This window comes from Felis catus, chromosome B1 (assembly GCF_018350175.1).
Source record: "Felis catus isolate Fca126 chromosome B1, F.catus_Fca126_mat1.0, whole genome shotgun sequence".
NCBI classification, from domain to species: Eukaryota; Metazoa; Chordata; class Mammalia; order Carnivora; family Felidae; genus Felis; species Felis catus.
Window position 1 is genome coordinate 32,719,623 of NC_058371.1, and position 23,654 is coordinate 32,743,276.

The 23,654-nt window shown below is 44.1% G+C and overlaps 1 protein-coding gene across 6 annotated transcripts in view; it reads right to left on the reverse strand.

Annotated features, from left to right (window-relative positions):
- The window catches only part of DOCK5 (dedicator of cytokinesis 5), a 225,202-nt gene that overhangs the window by 78,372 nt on the left and 123,176 nt on the right, over positions 1-23,654 (reverse strand). For all 6 annotated transcript variants that reach the window (XM_045055373.1, XM_045055372.1, XM_023252463.2 and 3 more), the window contains 9 exons: positions 21,413-21,537; positions 19,751-19,849; positions 17,901-17,973; positions 14,866-14,969; positions 13,410-13,593; positions 5,924-6,021; positions 5,269-5,358; positions 2,773-2,873; positions 594-728 (listed from right to left, as the gene is read on the reverse strand). In XM_045055373.1, the coding sequence (XP_044911308.1) occupies positions 594-728; positions 2,773-2,873; positions 5,269-5,358; positions 5,924-6,021; positions 13,410-13,593; positions 14,866-14,969; positions 17,901-17,973; positions 19,751-19,849; positions 21,413-21,537 (1,009 nt within the window). The remainder of the gene's footprint in view (positions 1-593; positions 729-2,772; positions 2,874-5,268; positions 5,359-5,923; positions 6,022-13,409; positions 13,594-14,865; positions 14,970-17,900; positions 17,974-19,750; positions 19,850-21,412; positions 21,538-23,654) is intronic.

The following is a 23,654-nucleotide window of genomic DNA, read 5'->3' on the forward strand; positions in this document are numbered from 1 at the left end:
ACGGGGCTGTGGGCGTTCCCTGAGAAGTTATTTTCTCATTCTTCGTCTTGGCTATTTTTGACGGAGCTGTTATTCTAGAAATTCAAGGTGTGAATTATCCTATCTCTGTGGCTTAGTTTCATCACCTAGCTAAGCATGACGTCAGTAAAGAAACACACACCTGAGGAAACATCTCCCCCAGACAACTGCCATCATTCACCATCCACCACCAACAAGAGCTCACGATCCTAGATTTGTACACCCGGTATCATCACGAAGTCTTTTACTGTGCTAAAGGTAGTCTTGCCACAGGAACCTTGTTTCCTAGAGCTGTCATCGCCAACCAAGGTTTTCACCAAGCTGCACACTGTAGTCACCCGCATCCCCAAGTCCTGTTGTCATTACTGCCCTAGAAATTCTGACTTGGGAGGACTTGGCGCAGGCCTTCTCTAGGGGTTTCAGGGTCCACCTCCATCTTCAGCCTTGAAGTTCTGAAATTTGGCAATTCCATGAGCCAACCATGACTCTCAGAGCTGAACATGAGTGTGAGAATTAAGGACAAGTCCATGAAGAGACAATAGACAGCATAGACATCTTATTACAGCTACCATTACCTCAAGTAGAGTACTCTCGATTGGATGATGAACCTAAACAAGTACTTTAGGGCTTTCAAAGCAGCAAAAAGCAATTCTGTCTTGCTGGAGTCCTCTGCATTAGCCACATAGAAGTTCAGTACCTTGGAGAGTTTCCTTAAAAAGGTGAGAAAGAAAAAAATGTCAATGGGGCCAAGTGGTACTCAGGTTTGGGGGATGCTATCTAGGAAGGGAACGTGGCATACTGAGGAAGCAGAGGTCACAGCTACTATTATCTCTTCTAGAAAAGGCCCTGAGCAGGGAAATAAAATTCATCTGCAGCTTTGTTTCCTCACTGCTGCTGGGTTTGGAGCTTCCCTTATGCATAGAAACAGGGGATGGTGGGGAGCCTGGGTGGCGCAGTCGGTTAAGCGTCCGACTGCAGCCAGGTCACGTCTCGCGGTCCGGGAGTTTGAGGCCCGCGTCAGGCTCTGGGCTGATGGCTCAGAGCCTGGAGCCTGTGTCCGATTCTGTGTTTCCCTCTCTCTCTGCCCCTCCCCCATTCATGCTCTGTCTCTCTCTGTCCCAAAAATAAATAAACGTTGAAAAAAAAAATAAAAAAAAAAAAAAGAAATAGGGGATGGTTTCTTTCAGTTTGTAGGATTTTTTAACAGGATCAAGAAATGAAAGTGAAGGCATCTGAAATCATGAAGGTATTTTAATCTCCAGGGTGCCCTACAGACATCTTCAGTCATTCCTGTAAGGAAAGGACTATCTGCCTAACGTAGTCACCCTGCAAGAAGTCTGATTCTCTCCAGTGTGCCTCAACTCTTTGGGATCCCCAAAATGGGGCCAGAGCGACACTCCAGTGACTGCGGGAGAAGCTCAATCGGACTCGGGCTCAGTTTGATGAGAATACCCATGGTTTCTGAGCATCCCAACAGACAGAAACATGCTCAGATGTCAGACTGCTCTTTGTCCGAGGCGAGGCATTTTCTTACATCTTTTTCTAACTCCCACGTTTGAGGACACAGGTATTTTGTCCCCTCTGTAAATCTCTGGGTTTCTGTAGTACTAGGAAAAATCCACAGCACACATGTAGAGCTGACAAAGCCTTGTAAATCAAACCCAGATTACTACATCCAGGAGTGCTGCATTTGGCTCTGTGTAATGAAGATCCAGCGGTAGGATTTCCTCCCTTGCAGGTACTACCCGCTTGGAAAGGGAGGCTACCGGATGGAAAGAAACCGATCACGAGCCCATCTGTGGCTTTTCCCCATCCAGTGGGCACGATGTCCGTTGTGTTGGTTGGTGAATCTGCCACATAACGCCTCTTTTCTGTCATTTATGTTTTATAACATTTCTGGACCTCCGTGCCAATAAAACCAAGAACCTTCTTGTTTAGCTCAGAAAGGACACAAGGGATCTATGATCTGACCTGGCGAATCAGGTCAGCAGTCAGACCGATAGATCGGCAACAGTAGTTGGCATGACCTGGCAGAAGCCACTGTCAGAGAGATCTCTGACGACCTTAGTGACATGCCTGTCACTCTTTATCACATCTCCTGGCACGATAACTGGAATGTGAGGGGGTGGGGGTGAAGGCCACATACAATGCCATGGTGAGCTGAATGTCAGTTGCCTTCCTTAGTCAAGAGGCCATAAACCAAAGGCAGAAAGGAGGCTGCATTATGGGAAAGGCAGACACTATTTTCCTTTGTATAAAAGCAAAATGGTATCTTCTCATATCCTGTAAGTAATGAAATCTACAAAGCACTTGTGATGTAGGGGTGAGGGCCTCATCCTCAGTTCTCCCAGACTTAGTCTTGCTTAATCCACTGTTTGATCCCCTTGGGGTTTCATGCTAAGCCCAATGCCACCCAACTCTCCTAAGACCCTGAGTATGATCTCTGTTCTTGACTGTGTTCCCAGTGGCTTCAACTCCTCATCTACGTATGTTCCGGATTCTTCAAGAAACATAGCCTCATCTCTTCTGGAACTTGCCAGAAGGCAGGGACTGAATTTAATACCTTTACCAGGGTTGGAATACTTAGATGGTTTCCTCTTTCCACCTGCAAGTTTAGAACAAGGTTCTGCACTTAGGGGCACATTTACTTAGCTTATATCCCTCTCATTTCTTAACAACCCAGCCCTAAGAGTGCAAACCCAATAATCCAGGTGGTTCCAACTGAATAGTCAGGTATTTCCCCTGAATACTTACACGTACGCCAAAGTGGCACTGAAGTGCTTGTAAATGTAGGTTTCAAGGACAGGATTAAAATGCTGGAACTTGATGTCTCCAATCAGTGAAATAATAAATACCTGCCAAAGGCAAAAAATATGAATAGCAGCGCTGTACGGCCCCAGGCATTCTGTCAATAAGCTGGTTGTTAACATCCTGGTGCCTTTTTTTCTTTCTTGACCATTTTTGTAGCGTTTCCACTCTACTCTTCCAAAGCTGAAGTGAAGTCTTGGAGTTTCTTTTGATTTAACGTCAATAGAGAAACGATCACGTGTCAGGCACTGAGCTAAATGCTCTGAGGAACCTAATAAGAGCCAGCGTTCCTGGCCTCAGAGAGCTCACCGTCTTTTTTTTTTTTTTTTTAATTTTTTTTCCCAACGTTTATTTATTTTAGGGACAGAGAGAGACAGAGCATGAACGGGGGAGGGGCAGAGAGAGGGAGACACAGAATCGGAAACAGTCTCCAGGCTCCGAGCCATCAGCCCAGAGCCTGACGCGGGGCTCGAACTCACGGACCGCCAGATCGTGACCTGGCTGAAGTCGGACGCTTAACCGACTGCGCCACCCAGGCGCCCCTCACCGTCTTAAAGAAAGGCCAGTGCACAAGCAACATGAGTCGGGGGAAAAAAAAAAATGGGAGAGTCAGAAGATGCAGAAAGGGGAATCCTGTGGGAAAAATAAACTCTAACCCAAGGATACAGCTACTGAAATATTCCATGACCTAGTTGTCCTGAGTGCAGCACGAGTGCCCTCAATAACTGAACTTCATCAGAGGTGCCTCTCAATTTCCCCTTCTTCTGTCACCGTTATCGCTATCAGGCATGTAATCTACAAATAACCACACTGCACCTACCGAACACAGAAGAATGCAAACCACAGGGGATGCCTGCATATAACCGCTGCCAGCTGCTCTGTCCCAGGAGCACCTTAGACCTCGTCCCCTAGAACTCATGACCATTCTTTCCCATAAATCTGGCCAGGTGTGAACTTCGCTGTAGCTTTTATTCTCTTTAAGATCTTACATCTTTTTTTTTTTTTTAATTTTTTTTTTTTCAACGTTTATTTATTTTGGGACAGAGGGAGACAGAGCATGAGCGGGTGAGGGGCAGAGAGAGAGGGAGACACAGAATCGGAAACAGGCTCCAGGCTCTGAGCCATCAGCCCAGAGCCTGACGCGGGGCTCGAACTCCCGGACCGCGAGATCGTGACCTGGCTGAAGTCGGACGCTTAACCGACTGCGCCACCCAGGCACCCCTAAGATCTTACATCTTTAACACCCTGATCATTTCTTGAATATATCAATTTCTCCAAGCTGGTGCAATACCTGTTATTCCTTTGCTGCAACATCCAGGTAAATCTACGTAGAATTTTCACCTCAACAATGAGAAGACAACGCTTGGTTTGGATGTGTCTGCTTCCTCCACTCCAGTACGATTTGCGCCCTTCCAAGATTTTAACATCAACTCTCATTGTCTAGATCTCAGGGTTTGGAATGCGCTGTATGTTTAAGTACTTGGTGTGGCCTATTTAATTGTCTGCTGTGCTATGTGTTGTGCATAATGAGACTGATACTCATTTCTGATGTAACAATTCAGTCTCCCTTGTGCGAACACACAACATGGCCACGATCATCCTGGTATCTCCTGGCTTATAATTAGGTAATTAAAAACAATTTTTTTTAATGTTTATTCATTTCTTGAGAGACAGATAGAGGGAGAGGGAGATGGAGGGAGGGAGGGGTAGAGAGAGGGAGACACAGAATCCGAAGCAGGCTCCAGGTTCTGAGCCGTCAGCACAGAGCCCGATGCAGGGCTCGAACCCATGAACCACAAGACTATGACCTGAGTCAAAAATCAGGGCTTAACTCACTGAGCCCCCCAGGCGGCCCAAAGGTGCCTTTGTTTTTGAGAGAGAGAGATCGAGCAGGGGAGGGGAAGAGAGAGAGGGGATAGAGGATCTAAAGCAGGCTCCACACTGACAGCAGAGAGCCCAATACGGGGCTCAAACTCATGAACTGTGAGAACATGACCTGAGCTGGATCAGACAGTCAACCAACCGAGCCATCCTGGCATCCCTATAATTAGGCAATTAAAAAAAAATTTTTTTTAACTTTATTCATTTTTGAGAGACAGAGAGAGAGAGAGCATGAGTGGGGAAGGGGCAGAGAGAGAGGGAGACACAGAATCTGAAGCAGGCTCCAGGCTCTGAGCTGTCAGCACAGAGCCCGACGCGGGGCTCGAACTCACGAACTGCGAGATCATGACCCGAGCCGAAGTCAGACGCTCAACCGACTGAGCCACCCAGGCGCCCTGGCAATTTTAAAGTAAGCTGTTTCTAATTTAAATTCTAGGAATTTAGGCTAAAGAAACAATCAGAGAGATGTATACAAGTATTTATGCAGGAGAATATTCGTTGCAGTCATTTATAATAGTGAGATACTGGAAACCACCCACTTGCAAGAATAAAACTGCTTACCAGTGCATCAAACACAAGGAAGTCGTAGGTTTCGTTGTCCGACATTTCCATCATTATGTTAAAAAGTGCATCTAGCGTATCTTGCAAAAACTGAAGAAAAAAAAAAGGCTATGTCATACTTTACGTTCAGTTCTATACTGCAGAAATTCAGGGAAAATTGGGTTTCCATAGGAAAGGTTTAAAAATAGCATTTCTTAAAAATCGGCACTTCTACTTCCTGATGTAGATAACAAGTTTACATATACATATGATATGTATAAATATATATATCAGTACATAAATGCTATATTATTATATATAACAGTATTATTATATATTACCAACACATTATTAATAACAATGTTAATATTATATTATTATGTTAATATATATATATATATATTTTTTTTTTTTTTTTTCTGGAGAGAGTGCCTGCATACATGTGAGGGAGAAGAGCAGAGGGAGGGAGAGAAAGAGAGAGAGAGAGTCCCAAGCAGGCTTTGAGCTGTCAGCTCAGAGCCCGATGTAGAACTTGATCCCACAACCCTAGAATCATGACCTAAGCCAAAATCAAGTGTCCCCCAGGTGCCTCACAAGTCGTATACTTCTAATCACTGATTTAATGTGAAATGTTGAACTAGGGATACAGTGACTGTGTTTCTAAGCATGAACATACCTTAACAATCTCACTGCCATCCACCTCCATTAACTTCTTCAAGTTGTGTTTAATGTTCTGGGAGTTCGAACGCCAATTTAACAAGCCCAACAGGTCAACTGGGAAGAACGAACACCAACCACAAAATCAGACACTGATTACAAGAAGCAACCCACGCTATTTCAGGATACAACTCCAGAACTCTCTAGAAAAGATAACTGCTCTTGATAGTGACTAATTCCTTACGTATTCTTCAAAAATTTTATTGTCTCCTATCTAGATCAGAAAAACCTTATAGTCTCTCGTTCATCAGAGAAAAAAACTAACCAATAATATAGAAAGAACATAAAACTGAATTCCTGAATGGCATTCACATTTCTGAAATAATGGCATCATAGTCATACAGATGAAAACTTGAAAAACAATACTCTTAACTCCCTACCTTTGATTCGGGAAGTACTATAAATGGAATTTAATTATAGATTTATCTGATTCCAAAAAACCTTGACCTTGCTGCTCTACCATACTGCCTTCCCAGAGTTCTTCAAAGGAACAGATGAGATAGGTTGGCATTTCAAAGGAAGGCGGAACAGACTTGCACAGTCCTTCGGGTAAGACTGGGACAGAAATCTTGAAGTGTATTCGGACTTGAAGTGCGGAATTACGGATCTTTAAGCCATTTATAGCTTTAATTAACGTTGAGTTAACAAAAGTGTGACAGAAATAGAACGGGCATCGGGGCTGTTACCCTTTTATCATTTTGTTTAGTTTATCAAGTTACTCTTCTAATTTACAGAGCATTACCTAAGTAGCAATACATTCTGTTTAATCCATGGACTTGTATAATTATATAGAAGTTGTTGAAAACACATACTCTTCATTAGAATAGCCAATCTCCTTCATGAGTGTTTTTTTATTCTTTTTTTCATTTTATTTATTACAGAGAGAGAGTGAGCGAGCTGGGGAGAGGGGCACAGGGAGAGAGAATCTCAAGCAGCCTCCCTGCTCAGCATGGAACCCGACTCAGGGCTCGATCCCATGACCATGAGATCAGGACCTGATGGGAAAATCAAGAGTAGGATGCTCAACTGACTCAGCCACCCAGGTGCTTCCATGAGTGTTTGTTTTCTTAGCTTGTGTATTGTTTAGTCCCTGGGAAACCTCCAAAATCCAGTGCCTAAAGAATCCCCAATGTCAACAGAATAAAGTCCCAAAACCACTCACAGCAGGTGGTAAGGCCCCACCTGTGCCTTCCTGTCACTCCACCGCCCCCACCATTTAAGATCCACCTCAAACTTTATTCCCTCTGGGAAGACTTAGCCAATCATTCTGTGCTATTTGCGCTCCTTTCTGCATATGCACACACACACACACACACACACACACACACACACACACACACTTATAACCAATAATAAAGACACACTTGGTACTTCTTTGGCTCTTCCCATAGATGTGAGCCACTTGAGGGCAGGAACCATAGTGCATTCATTGTCGCACACCCTCATATCGCTAGGCGCCTAGTAGGTGTTCAACACATGTTGGAGGAAAGAATAAATGGGTGGATGGAAAGGGAACTGGTAGCCCTGAGGAAGCTGGTAGTGTGCTCAACACAATTCTTAAATGTATTCATTTGTTCAGTTAGCATTTAGTAATAGACGCTGTGCTGGGCTTATCCACTAGGCACTGTCTATTTCCATCGTCCCGTCTCCTATTTCCACCAGAGGCCAGTCAATGGTACCGCTCCATTTGTTACTTCATCCCACCAGATGCCGCCCGAGGGCAAGGATTTTAGGTATTTCATTGGCGTGAAGAGTCACCCAGCAGCTTTAAGCATCTGCAGACAACCCTTCGATCAGCCCTCAGGTTTACACCCTAGAAATATTTCCGTGCCACATCACTGCCCATGTTAGGAATATACTTGGCGTCTGGTGAATCATAAGGTCCTTGGGCTAGAAGACTGGCAGCAGTTTTAGAGTGAAACTCCCTAGACTTCCTGCACTCCTGAGATTCACGTGGGTCGAGGCATATACCTCTAGTTAATTCATGTCAATTGCTGCACAGTATCTCTCCTATTGTGCAGACGTACCACAATGTGTTTGTCCATTCCACTGTAAACATTAGAGCTGTCTGCAGTTTTTTTTTTTAAACATTTTTTAAAGTTTTATTTTGAGAGAGAGAGAGGGAGAGAGAGAGGGAGAGGGAGAGGGAGAGGGAGAGGGAGAGGGAGAGGGAGAGGGAGAGGGAGAGGGAGAGGGAGAGGGAGAGAGAAATCCCAAGCAGGTTCTACGCTGTCAGCAAGGAGCCCAATGTGGGGCTCAAACTCATGAACTGCGAGATCATGACCTAAGCCGAAATCAAGAGTTGGATGCTAAACCGCCCGAGCCACCCAGGCGCCCCTGTTTGCAGTTTTTCTATTTATCACAAACAATTCTCTGCCGTGAACATTCTCACGCATCTTCTGGTATCCAGGTACAGCAGCTTCTCTGGGGAATAAAACTAGAATGGAATTTCAGGATCATCAGGAATGACCATCCAAATGTTATCCAAAGTCCTCTCAATCTATGTCCCTCCCCAAAGTATTTGAGAATTCAGGATACTCTGAATGACAATCCCCAAATTAAGGCTAGTGACCATTTTAGGGAAAGGATTAGACGCCTTAACACTTAAAAAAGGAAAGAAAAATAAAGAAAAACCGTAAGTTTTGGAGTGACAAATATCTATTTTCAGACATGAACTTAGGCAAAATATTTTAGCACTTTTAATTCAATTTTCTGAGCAGTAAACAGGATAATAATAGCAACACTGATGTCTTCATGTGCTAGTGTGTTGGAGGGTAAAAGAAAGAACCAGGAATCGCCCAGCCCAGGGCCCCACCTGCAGGGACTTGAACTCCCCTCTCCCTTTTTTGGAGACACAAATCTACGGTCACCCTCCATAAGGACCCGGCAACGAATGATCCCATATAAATAGAGCCTGATCTGGTTTTGAAAAAACGAATACATGAAGAGTTTAAAAGCTCTGTTTGTAACAAAGGCCAGTGGCTTTTAACCTTTTGAGTCTGAACAGTCCTCATAAGGCTAAGGAGAAATGCCCTTGGTCATGGTCTCTGTGTGAAAGAACACTACCCTCTTTATCAGTAAGTGCCCTCTTAGAGTTGATGGTTTCGTACTGTTTTACAGCTTTTTCTTTCTCAGAATTCATTGAATTGGTTCCTTATGATTTCCATCAAATTAGAAGAAGGCAAATACATAAGCAGCCCACGATCCTTATTATTATTTGTCCCTTGGAATACCCCATTTCCTCTGACGCTCAGGATATCCTACTGTCCTCTTAACTTCTCCCACATCTGTCCTCTCCCTCCATGGTCACGATGACAGCACATCACTCCTCCCTGGTTCTGATGAATTTGCCTCTTTAAACCTTCTTTGGGATGGGATTTTATTTTTTTTTTATTTTTTATTTTTTTATTTTTTTTTTCCAACGTTTATTTATTTTTGGGACAGAGCGAGACAGAGCATGAACGGGGGAGGGGCAGAGAGAGAGGGAGACACAGAATCAGAAACAGGCTCCAGGCTCTGAGCCATCAGCCCAGAGCCCGACGCGGGGCTCGAACTCACGGACCGCGAGATCGTGACCTGGCTGAAGTCGGACGCTTAACCGACTGCGCCACCCAGGCGCCCCTGGGATGGGATTTTATATAAGACTTTAGGTTTGGGGGTTTGGTTTTTTTTTCAGTATGTTAAGATGGGTTTGTTTTTTTTTTGAGACCTAAACTCTAAGAATGGGGAAGACAACAAAACAGAGGGCAATTCCATTTGATGAAACTTTCTTGGCTGTCGGAGAATCTGTGTATCTGCCGCCCCACACAAAAGCCCCCAGCAGCACGAATCCAACAGGACATCAGAAAGGGGACGGGCGGAAACCGAGGAACTGAATTCATACCTTCCTCTGACACTAACTGAATTTCACAAGCTCCGCATGTCTTGCGGCCGCCACAGTGGGACAGCACGGGTTTAGAACATCTACAAGATCAGCAGCGTAGGTATCAGCAGATCAAGTGTTTGAGTACGGCTGTCAGTAAGCTTCTATATTTTTTGACTGGAGATAGTGAGCAATTGAACAATCCGGTTAGCTCTGATGGAAATTCCCTTTGCTATTTGTTCGAAGTTAATTTTACCTACTTTTATCCCTTGCTTTATTTGAAGTCTAATCTCTGGAGGGCATCATCTACCAGGTAAATGCTATCTCTCTTGATTATCCCTGAATAGTCCTAAAAGTGCATTAATGCCTCGTGTCTGCTACCATACTTTCAACAAGTAACATTTTAACATGTCATAGTTAAAAAGTTTGGAAAGTAACAGAAAGAATACAAAAAATAAGAACCGTCCCAAGTGTCTAGTGGGTTAGACACTTATCTTGCTTTTACTGACTTTAATTTACTTCATTCTTTGAAATATATACTAGTCTCACTCCCAGGTTTTTAAATATAATTTATTGTCAAATTGGCTAACAGTGTGTAAAGTATGGTTTTGGGGGTAGATTCCTGTGGTTCATCGCTTACCCCATTTAAGTGTACTTATTTATTTTGAGAGAGAGAGAGAGAGAGAGAGAGAGAGCAAGCAAGCGAGCAGGAGAGGGGCAGAGAGGGAGACAGAGAATCTCCAGCAGGCTCTGTGCTGTCAGAGCAGACCCCGACACGGAGCTTGGATCCCATGAACTGTTAGATCATGACCTGAGCCGAGATCGAGAGTCAGGCGCTTGACCGACTGAGCCACCCGGGCACCCCAGTCTTGCTCCCATTGTAAAGATGAGAAAACCAAGTCACAAAGAGATCACGTGACTTGCCTGAGATGAAACAGCTAGTGTCAGAGCTGGGACTTGCATCCAGGCAACTGGCCCCAAATAGTCAACGTGGATCTGAACAAAACTAGGATTATACCCCTCATGCTGTTAAAATTTTCCCACGCCTTTCATTACATTTGGAAATACACTTGGCGGCTGCCCATATTCTATTTAATTACATGATAATGCCCCCATTTACTAGACACGTGGATTGTTTCCACCTTTCCCCTCTTAGGAATATCAGGAAGACATCTTCACACGTGAATCTTTGTGCGTATCTTTCATTGTTTCTTTAGGTTTAATTTCTAGGGGTGAGACGGTTGGGTCAAAGGGTCTGAACACATTTCCGATCTTTGATCCACCTTCTAAATCATCTTCCATAACTGCTGTACCATTTTAACCTTGTTCCAGCCGTTGACTGCATTTACTTTTTTCCCTAAGAAGGATCGTGCCACTGATGTAATACTGTCCTATCTTCTCTGAAGCTAGGAATGTTTTCTGGCTTGCTTGCTGTTTCTTTTTCTCAATAAAAAGACTTTGCTTTCCCGAGCGGTTTTAGGGTCACTGAAAAATTAAGTACAAACTACAGACAGTTCCCCCATCCCCTTTCAGTGCTCCCCCGACTTCCCCTACTAGCATCCTGTATTTTTTTTTTAATTTTTTTAACGTTTATTTATTTATTTTTTATTTTTATTTTTTTTCAACGTTTTTTATTTATTTTTGGGAGAGAGACAGAGCATGAACGGGGAAGGGGCAGAGAGAGAGGGAGACACAGAATCGGAAACAGGCTCCAGGCTCCGAGCCATCAGCCCAGAGCCCGACGTGGGGCTCGAACTCACGGACCGCGAGATCGTGACCTGGCTGAAGTAGGACGCTCAACCGACTGCGCCACCCAGGCGCCCCAACGTTTATTTATTTTTGAGACAGAGAGAGACAGAGCATGAACGGGGGAGGGTCAGAGAGAGAGAGGGAGACACAGAATCTGAAACAGGCTCCAGGCTCTGAGCTGTCAGCACAGAGCCTGATGCGGGGCTCGAACTCACGGACCGCGAGATCATGACCTGAGCTGAAGTCGGACGCCCAACCGACTGAGCCACCCAGGCGCCCCTAGCATCCTGTATTATTGTGGTATGCTCGGTATAATTAATGATCCCATATGAATACAGTATATTAACTAAAGCCCACAGTTAACATTTAGGGTTTACTCTGTGTAGTACCTTCTGTGGGTTTTGACACGCATCTACGTAGCCATCACGGTATCATATACCCTGGTTTCACCGCCCCTGAAACCCCCTGTGCTCTGCCTGTTCCTCCCTCCTCCTCCCCTCGGGGCCTTTGCCACCGTGAAGCTTTTCTTGTCTCTGCAGTTCTGCCTTTTTTCCTGGCTTAATTCTTGGTGAGTGTGTTTTCACTTTCCCATATGTCCCGGCTCTGCACTTCACTCTGTTGAGTCTGGCCACTCGTCCAAGTTGCAATCCTATCTATATTCTCTAGCCAACCACGCTTCATCAAAACAAACAATACTGACCCTCTCTTTCTAAGGCCCGGCCAACATCTGATCCCTGAGTGTACCTTATGTCTAAACTGTTTTGTCTACCCCTGAGCACTTCTGTAAGGCAGAGCCCTGGCGGTGTTCCTCTCCCAAATCTTCTAAGAGGCCAAAGGGACTAATCCTCTATACGTCACAGGGGCTATAGGATTTCTACGGCACGTTTCCGGAGTTCCTAATTCTCGCCTAACTCTGCTCAGCAGAACTCCTTACACATAACCTAAGTGAATGAGAAATGCCATCATACACAGAGGAGAAGTTAAAACTGATACCAGAGGTTTCAAGAAGGAACAAAGTGAATCTGAACTATTCGGCCGACTTAATGAAAAGTCCCTCACTGCTTGGGAAAAAAAGTGGGAAAGAGGAGGCTCTATGGGGGGAGGTGGGGTGGGGGGCGGATGGAATCCTGACAGGAAACCCTCCCTGCCCTTGGCCATACCTGTTTGGGTAGGAGACTGGTTCTTCTTCTCTGCCAGCATCCTCCCCCCCTTATTACCAACACTTGTTGTTTCATCTATTATACAGAGAACCTTGGTAGAGTTCTTTGTTGCCTTGAAGGAAGGAAAAATAAGACTTCTACAATTTTTCAGCCTCTGTTGAGGAATACACTTAGGGGTTTTATGATATTAAAAACTACCAAGGGGCGCCTGGGTGGCTCGGTCGGTCGAGCGTCCGAATTCGGCTCAAGTCATGAATGATCTCACGGTCTGCGGGTTCGAGCGCCGCATGGGGCTCTGTGCTGACAGCTCAGAGCCTGGAGCCTGCTTCCGATCCTGTGTCTCCCTCGCTCTCTGCCCCTCCCCCACTCTCACTTTGTCTCACTCTGTCTCTCAAAAATAAATAAATGTAAAAAAAGAAAAAAAAAAAAAAACCCTGCCAAGATACTTTTCATCCTATTTGAAAGATAGGCAAGATAACCTCAGAAAGAGCATTAGCTATTTGACCAGTAGTACCCACAATGCCAAGTGAAGAACAAAGAGAGGAATCCAAAGCACCTCGCACTCTGCCTCAGAAGACGCAGCCCCATGTGGTTTAGCCCCCTGGGTCTAACAAAGAGCCCAGGGCGGCCAAACAGACAACTCACTGTGGTGTCACTATGGTAACCGCACCTACCGTTCTGGGTGAGCTTTGTGGAGCAAATGAGGGTGGCAATCTGAAAGCTGTCTTTTGTGCTATCCTTGGTTGGGGCAAAGTTGGCCAGGGTTTTGGATGCTAGGAGCTCTTTTTCTTCCATCTCTACCTTGGTTCCAGGCAGGGTCAGGTAGAGTTTAGCATCTTCCATTTTCTTGTTGTCCCCCTGAAAAGGAAGCATGATAGGAACACCAAATGTTGGGCAAAATCTCGTAGATGCGAATAAAAATAGTTTCTACCATGAGCATGATGCATTTCCAGGGTGCGGAACAAGGCTTTATCGAATTATACGTACATTCCCTCCAACTCTAAGACAACTGTGATATTCTTCCAGGGTTTGAGCCCAGAAATAATTTCAACGCTGAATAAAAATGGAGTGAGTTGTGAACTACAAACTGAGAACATCCTAGGTCTCTGCTATAAATAACTATTAAAGAATGAGGTTGGATTTCATTTTCTTGAACCTGTAAATGGTCACAATTCTACCTCACTGGGTTGATGGGTTGACTGGATTCACTGGGAAGAAATAGTTTGCCATGCCTTCCAAAACCATCTGTGAACTAAGGAGCTCTTTAAAAGAAAAAACCAAAACAAAACAAAATGAAACAAAACAAAACAAAACAAAACAAAACAACCAGGCAGGGGCGCCTGGGTGGCTTAGTCAGTTAAGCATCCCACTCTTCATTTCTGCTCAAGTCACGATCTCACGGTTTGTGAGTTCAAGTCCCACTGGCAGTGCAGAGCCTGCTTGGGATTTTCTCCCCCTCCCTCTCTCTCTGCCCCTCCCCTACTCACTCTCTCTCTCTCTCTCTCTCTCTCTCTCTCTCTCTCTCTCTCAAAAATAAATAAGTAAACTTAAAAAAACAAACAACCCAGGCAGATGCATCTCAAAGAAGCTACCAACTCTGTGATATTGTTAGATAAATGAGACCTTCCCACATCTACTTTCGAGTGTAAAATCTCAGTAGAAGGGATAATTCTGTAGCAGTTAAAGAATGAGGACCACGCTGCTGGGGAAGGAAGCAAGGTCCCCTCGCAGAGAAATGGTGCTTGGCTCTCGGTGATATGGAAACCACATCCTCCCATGCCCACCATACTCTAACCAAAGCCCAACAGTGCAACTGTTCCACACAGGACGATGCAGGGGAGAGGCGGGAGGCAGCCCTCAACTGTTCACGGCCACAGAACACCATCTGCAGGACAGGGAGAGGTGTCCTCTAGAGGACTTACAATAATACGATCCACTCCTTCCAGAAAGGGGATGGGAGAGACCACGCAGCTGGAGTGACCAGAGTCCTCTGGCTTTTCTAGACTTGAAGGGACAAGCATGTCTCCCTCTAGAGAAGTTTCCGATGTTTATGTGCATAATTCTGAACCAACTTCAGAGGGGGTGAATACTTCCTAAGTAGTTTTCTGAGCCTTGTTCTATCAGCCCCACCTTATAAACCACCAGATCGTGCCTCCCATCCTGCAGCGTGGTGCCATCCGGGTTCATCAGTTTCACGAAAGCCACCCCAAAGGCTCGCTCTGATTTATCTCTGGCTGAAAAGACAAAAATAAACATGTCTGAGCAGTCCAGCAAGATATCAGGAAGTGATGTCTGTGATGGATGGTTTCACATTTTGCTCCAGGGGGGTGATATTCAATCATGCTATAATCGACACTGCTCAGCAAGCTACAATAAGTCACAGGTACTGTGCGTGGCACAGGCTCCTCAAAGGAAATATTCCCCAAAGTGAAAGCTTCTGGTACCTCCACGGAAGTTTTTTTTTTTTTTCCTACATTTGCAAATGAATGAGACCAGCAACTAGCCACTCCTCTAAATCAGAAACGTGGATGTCGACATTGAGTCCACCCCGGTGTCAGCTCCCAGTTCTGAATACCTCTGAAACCTGCACCTTTTCTCTCCATCCCTTCTGTTCCCACCCTGGTTCTGTTCAACTCTTCCCTAGATTTCTTTTTTTTTTAATGTTTATTTATTTTTGAGAGTGAGAGAGAGAGAGAGAGAGAGCACGAGTTGGGGAGGGGCAGAGAAAGAGGGAGACACAGAATCTGAAGCAGGCTCCGGGCTCCGAGCCATCAGCACAGAGCCCGATGCGGGGCCCGAACCCACAAACCGTGAGATCATGACCTGAGCTGAAGTCAGATGCTTAACTGACTGAGCCACCCAGGCACTCCAACTCTTCCCTATATATTTCTAGAGGATCTTTCCAAGCAGTCCTTTTCCACTCAGCACCTTATCTACCCTGCCGTCAGAGAGACTCCCTGCTCCAAAACACCTTCATGAGATATCTCACTTCTGTTGCTTTAAGACAGACTCAGTGAAGTATTAATCACACTCCAAGGTTTTATGAGGCCACCTCTTACTTCTAAGATACTAATCCAGGTGCCAGGAGGGTCCAGTCTCCCCAAGAAAGCAGAGCACCTCCCTCCAGATCTTTAGGTGCTGGCCTCTGAGCTCATGGTGCCCCCTAGTTAGGTGCCGATGGCTGGGGCCACCTTTGGCCTGTTCTCATCAAGGGCACAACTCTGAGGTGTGCTGGGGCTATGTGCCCCTAGATTGAGTGAGCCGTAATCCACTATATGACTACATTTGCAATTTGTTTATCCATTCTCCTGGTGGTAGGTAGCCATGAGGCAAATTTACAACATTCCCAGTTTGGGGAGATTATGAATAAAGTTGTTATAAACATGTACCAAACCACAAAAACCTTTTAATGGCACCTCCGTAAATATGGGTCAACATAACCTTCAACCTGCACGATGTGGCTCCAGCCGGCTTGAATTCGGGTTGCTGAGGTGTCTGTTAAGCTGGGCTCTCTCACTTCCTAGCCCTGTGATCCTGGGCAAGTATCTAATTTCTCTATACTCACCTTCTTTTCTGTATACAGGTGGATAAAAGCAGTATGTATCTTATCAGTTTACTGGGGACACTAAACAGTATGCAAATAGATTCATTTAGTGTCTTGTATAAACTAAGGGCTTGATAAATCCTAGCTCGGTATTATGTAGAACTGTATGTAATTGCTGATGCTTGACTATTTGACACTGACCTACAAAAAAATAGCAACTTCATGGGGTTCGACCCAATATTATGACTGCTCCCACTGTTCTGACTTCAGCCTGCTGCGTTCACTTTGTGGGTTTCAAACACATTTCTCCATCGTCACTCTTGAGTGGGCTGACTTCGATTCCTACACCTTCAAGCCTCGGCGAGGAGGTAGCAATCTTACGCACAAATCCCAGACGGCGTTGGATACTATGCTACGTGCTCCCTCACAACTCTTTGCTAGGGGAGCATTTACCACAATGTTCTGACCTTAATCGTCTGTTTTATTGTTCATCGTCCTACCCAGGCCAACAGAGACTTCAGAGCACTACCCATGACCTATCATGGATGCAGGGCCTGGCCTGCAGCCTGGTTTGTGGAGGGTGTTCAGGAAATTCAGTCTGGAATGAAGAATTGCATGTTTATGTGGTGCGGAATGAGAATAAGACATTTCCAGAAATTTTATGATCAGTCTGAGAATAATCAATTTTGTTCTCTGTTTACACTTTCGAGCAGTCATTTCATGAGCTATGATCTAAAGCTTGAAACAGTTTTTCCATGAAAAGAGTTTATCTGGGGGGACAACAGATCAACAGGTTTCCTTGCTGTGGGACTTCTCAGCAATAAGGCAACATACACTGTGAACGTCTAAGGCAGAGATAGAATATACAGCATTTCCTGTTCCCATTTGACTGGGAAACCCTTTTTGCCATAGAGCATCTATCAGCATGATACAGAACCTCAGTATTCACAGAACACATTTTGGGGACCTTCTTATATAGAACGATAAACACAGATCTTGGAAGCCCAGAAAAGTCCATTTTTCTGATTTCCTTAGCACAAGTGAATCCTGACTGAAGTAATGATGCTAAGTATCTAGTTTCCAAGGACTTCGCTCACCAGAACCACAAAAGTGTTGTCAAGCAATAGTAAATATACATACATGTATACGTATACATATATATGTAAATATACGTATACGTATATGTATATTTACTATTGTAAATTGTATATTGTAAATAGTAAATATACATATACGTATATATATATGTAAATATACGTATACATATATCTACTATTGTAAATTGTATATTGTAAATAGTAAATATACGTATACGTATATATATGTAAATATACGTATGCATATACGTATATTTACTATTGTAAATTGTATATTGTAAATAGTAAATATACGTATACGTATATATGTGTAAATATATGTATACGTATACGTATATTTACTATTGTAAATTGTATATTGTAAATAGTAAATATACGTATACATATATATGTGTAAATATATGTATACGTATACGTATATTTCAACAGAAATACATTTTAGACACACACACACACACACACACACACACACATACTATATGTATATTTCAACAGAAACACATTTTAGAGCTTCTGATACTTACATTCCTGAGATGATCTGTGTCGGAAGGTAAATCTTATATGGCAGCGAGTAACCTCTTCTATAGCAATGGATACCTGCATAATAATAAAAAAAAACTTCCAGTTTACATGTACATAATGTGTTGCACTCATGGCTCGTTTTTAAAAATCAGGCTCATTTTTCGTGTCTGATTGCAGCACTAATTCCTATAGAGTAAGATTTGGAGGAAGCTTCCGTTCAACGCAGATTTAGTTATATTCAAAACTTAGAAAAATTTCAAGAGAAACCATCCTCGCTGCCTATTGCGGGTTCTGAGAATGGGGATATTACAAGTTTCTTGAACTTTCTCAAGTATGAAAGAGGAAATACTTCAGAGGAAAAAGATCAGCACTTGGGGTCTATACAGGAACTTCCAGCCTGCAAGGTGTATACAGATATGGTAATAATTAGGGCCTGTAACAGAAGGAAAAGGTAAAATGCTGGGGACAAGGAGTCTTTTGCTGTTTACATATATAGAGGGGACAGGGGAAAAGAGAAGTACACGGCCATAAAAAGAGCAGAGAATTTATGGCAAATAGTTAAATAAATTATGGCATGATTATATAATGGAACATTACGTAAGTATCTAGAAATCCATTTCTAAAGAATTTTCAATGCCTCGAGATAAGTAGTTTTTTTTTTTTAAGTTTATTTATTTTGAGAGAGAGAGCAAGCACGCAAGTGGGGGAGGGGTGGAGAGAGGAGAGAATCTCAATCTCAGTGTGGAGCCCAAAGCAGGGCTCGAACCCACGAACCATGAGATCATGACCTGAGCCGAAACCAAGAGTCAGACGTTTAACCTACTCAGCCACCCAGGTGCCCCTTGAGATAAGTAGTTTTAAAAAGCACAGTATAGGGGCGCCTGGGTGGCTCAGTCAGTTGAGTGTCGATTTCAGCTCAGGTCATGATCTCGCAGCTTGTGGGTTTGAGCCCCACGTCGGGCTCTGTGCTGACAGCTCAGAGCGTGGAGCCTGCTTTGGATTCTGTGTCTCCCTCTCTCTCTGCCCCTTCCTCATTCATGCTCTGTCCCTCCCTCCCTCCCTCTCTCTCTTTCTCTCCCCCTCTCTCTTAAATAAATAAACATTAAAAAAAATTTTTTTAAATAAAAAGCACACTATAAACCTGTTATAAACACCACAACCCAAAACAAATGAATTATATAAAACTGTGGAAAATGGTTACTTCTGAATTGAGATGTTAGTGCAGTTTTTTTTCCTTTTGAGTTGTCTATGGAGACCTCATAAGACTTTGACAATCCAGAAGACCTGACGGAGCCTGGGATGCAAAAGAAGTGGGCTCCAATTTAGGTTTGGACACTAAGCAGTTACAGGATCTTGGAAAGTCTACCTGGCATTTTTGAGTCTAATCAGAAAGGGTGTTGCAACACTGCTTGTTTCAGCCAGAGGGCTATTAGGCGACGCACAGGAGATGACTTATCTGAAAAGCACTTGGGAATTTGTAATACACATATTTAAATTGAGAAGAGGCCCAGAAAACTTGGTTAGAGGCCAAGAAGAAAAAAGATGTTAGGCAACGGCTTACAGAGAGTGAAAATTTCCATTTGGTTTTGGACCATCTTGGCAGCCTGTTACATCATTACAACTACAAGCTTCCCCAGTCGAATTCCTACCCATTTATCAGTAAGAATGTTACTTAAGAATCCGGGGTTAGAGATACTCTGGTACAGAATGGCATCGATTCATTTCTCATAGGACACCGCAGGCAACCTATCTAAAACTTTAGGATACAGAAGACCTGATCTGTGGGTAAAAAGAAGAAAGGAACCTAAAGAAGGTCTCATGTATGCTAGAGATGACAAATGGCGCGTCTCACCTTGACAGTCTCATACCAAGAGGGCTGCTTGACTTGGTAATAGACCACTGATTTGTACTCTGAAATGCCTTCATATCCAGCACCAGGATGAATGGCTTTCTTTGGATGGAACGAAAAAAATGAAAAGGGGAGAATGTTTTCATTTTGATTCCGACGGAGTTAACACGGTGTTCTATTAGTTTCAGGTGCACAACACAGTGATTCAACACTTCTACACAATACTCAGTGCGCATGATACGTCTACTCTTAATCCCCACCACCTACGTCATCCATCCCCCACCCATATCCCTTCCGGTTTGTTCTCTATGGTTAAGAAGGTGTTTCTTGGTTTGTCACTCTCCTTTTTTCCCCCTTGGCTCGTTTGTTTTGTTTCCTAAATTCCACACATGAGTGAAATCATATGGTATTTGTCTTTCTCTGACTGACTTATTTTGCTTAGCATAATACTCTCTGGCTCCATCCATGTGGCTGCAAATGGCCAAGATCTCATTCTTTTTAACGGCTGAATGATACTCCGTCGTATATATACGCCGTGTCTTCTTCATCCATTCGTCAGTCAGCGGACACTTGGGCCGTTTCTTTAATTTGGCTATTGTAAATAATGCTGCCATAAACACAGGGGTGCACACATCCCTTTGGATCCATGTTTTTGTATTTTGGGGGTAAATACTAAAGGGGGATAATTTTATCTAGGAAACGAACCATGCGTGAGCCCTCTATCCTTCATGTGGCCAGCACACGCCTTATGTAGGCACATAGCAGCCGATGACATCTGGGGGCTGAAGGCTAGGGTAAGAATGACTTTCTACCACTTTCTTTGAGGGCCTAGGTATATAACTGTGGTCGTCACTAAGGGACCCAACACCATCCTAACACCGCTCTTTGCTGCAACGTTTATTGCCTTCTCCTCTGCAGCCATACCTTCTCCTTCCCTCCGCTCCCCTCCCAGGGAGCGGAGGCGCAGCGAGAGTGACTAAGAGCTACGGCCCGGGTGCAGACACGTCGGTGTGTGAGGTCCTGTCTACGCTCTGCTTTACGGACCTGCTGCCCAGGTACAGCGTGTTCACTACAACTCAGGGCTCTGTCTCCTAGTAATGAGCCACTCGGTTCAGTAGGGGCAGGCCTCAAAGGGGGCGCTTTCTGAGCTGGTTAGCAAAGCTGTGAAGTGAGCAGTCAGGAGAAGCCGTGGACCTGAAGTAATGGGGCTCAAGGGCCCCATCAACAGCACACGTAAGTCATCCCTGTACCAGGGCCCCACCGCACTGTTAGCCCCTCTAACACAGTACTCTCTACTCCATAGAGGAATGTGCCCTTCAGAGCCTTCTGGGCCTTCGCTCAAGCCCCACAGGAACCTACCAGGCTTGAAAGTGGCCGTACACCTTGGAAACGATACAGAACTTCTGGAGCAAGAGCATACACCTGAAACCATTAGCGGCTTGAGGCACTTCTTAGAACAGGAGAAACAACGAAAAGAAGAGTCTACGTGGGTTTATCAGTAAAGTCGGCCATTGCTAATCACAAATTTAACAGGTTTCCTATTTTTTTTCCTTATGAAAAGCCCAACGCACGTTCCTGTGGAGGACAAGCCACGTCAGGTCAAAGCCCGCCGTTGTTGTAAAGAAGTGTGTGATGGGAGCAGGATTTCGGGGCAGTCCCCCATACCTCTAAGAGTTTGCCCTCTTCGTCGTACACAGACATGGTCACCTCCACGTTCTTCGGTGTCTTCTTTTTCCCTTTGTCAAACTCGCCGTGGATCAGGGTGACATAAATATCATTCCGTACGTCGCCTGCAACGGCACAACCCATCCTATGAGCGGTGCTGACAGAAGTCACTTGTAACTTTCAGGATGTAAGGAGATACAAAATACAAATGAACTACGAAGCTTTCTGACTTTATAGAGAGCCATTCATATCGCAGAAGTTTTTACGTGTATTGCCCTATTCAGCTTCCCTCATCCCACCTTTCCATACCTACCAAAGTGGCTTTGAAATGCCGTGTTTGAAAATGAACTCTTGGGGTGCCTGGGTGGCGCAGTCGGTTGAGCGTCCGACTTCAGCCAGGTCACGATCTCGCGGTCCGTGGGTTCGAGCCCCGCGTCAGGCTCTGGGCTGATGGCTCAGAGCCTGGAGCCTGTTTCCGATTCTGTGTCTCCCCCTCTCTCTGCCCCTCCCCCGTTCATGCTCTGTCTCTCTCTGTCCCAAAAATAAATAAACGTTAAAAAAAAAATTAAAAAAAAAAAAAAGAAAATGAACTCTTTTTGGGGGCTAAATGGGTGAGGGGCATTAAGGAGGGCACGGGTTGGGATGAGCACTGGGTGTTGTATGTAAGGGATGCATCACTAAATTCTACTCCTGAAACCATTATTACACTATGTTAACTGATTTGGATTTAAATTTTTTTTAATTAATTAATTAAAAATTCTTTTTTTTAAATTCATTTTCTTTTAATGAACTCTTTTTAATGGCCATCCTTTGTTCTCTTTCTTAACCACTGCTGTCTAATAATAAGTACACAATGAATTTTGAGGTTACAGCGGGGTAGTTTTTTCAATAATGCCTTGAAGTTTGTTATTTTAACACATCTGATCATAAGGAAGGCTAGTATTTATTGGCTGCTCACTATGTCCCTGGGCACTGTTCAGAGTGTCTTCTAGGCAATCATCTATTTAATCCATATAATGCTCTTGATGAGATAGACACTATTCCTAAAAGCCTGTAGAATACGCTCATTTAAATCATTAGTTAGTAAGTGTCATTATTTTTAAGTGTCATTATTCAATAAGTGTCACTATTTTTACACTATCAGAAAAATTTCTGCTTGGCGTCTTCTTGGTTACCCAGCACAACATTTTAAAAAATTAGTTAATTAGCAAGTGAAGAGCCCCCACAGCGAAAACAAATTAAATATTCTTGAGATGCTTGAACAAAACCTAGAATGAATGAAAGGTGTATCAAGTTTCTGACTGGGAAGACTAGGTGTTGTTCAATTAGTCTAAAATCTATACTAATATTCAACTGCCTTCCAGTATAAAACAAATGAAACCTTCCAGCCCTAGAAGAAAATGGGGGGTGCACATTTGGAGCGCTTTTCATTTTCATCTCTTATCTGCTTAGAAGAAAGGAAGGTATTGCCCACAGTTGGTTAAGGTGAAGGAATGGGGGCTAATTCATCCTTCACACTTTGAAATCCTCACGGTGCACACCGTGTCGGTAGAGAAACTGACAATTTGTGTTAAAAGCCTTAACTGACAAAGCAAGCTCACTGGTAATATTTATCGCAAAGTATTGAGAAAGTATTGTTTGTATTGAGCAAACAAATCTTATAAGTCTGTAAGGATCTTCACTGTGGTGCTGTTTCCAAAAGTGAAAACCTGGAAAATCCTCAATTTCCAACAATCGACAGCTGGCTGAATAAATTACGGTATCATCGGATGAGATGCTATTCATTTATTCATTTGAAAAACCGACCGGGCACCTGCTCCGTGGCAAATGCTGTGCTAAGCGTTTGGGAGACGGTGGTGAGCCATGCGCCAGCCTCGCTCTCACACAGCCCCCAGTCCAGTGGGGGAGAGAAGCATGATCAGATAACCACATGATGAAATGTATCACTACAAAGGAAAGAAAAGGCCAGGCTCTATGAAGGTATATCACTAAGTCCCAACTGTGTCTGGAAGGTGTGGAAATCTTTCCTCTGAACGGATGTTGGAGGGAGGAGAGTAAAAGGGAAGAGCAAGTAACATGTGCAAAGGTCCGGAGGCAGTGGACATATGATTGTTATCCAAACATATGGTGGCCCAGGGAACTGATGGCAGTAGCTACAACTAAGGAAGTGGCAATGGAGACAGGGAGAAGGGGGTGGATTGGAGAGGTCTTTCAAAGGTAAGACTGGAAAGTCTTGGCCACT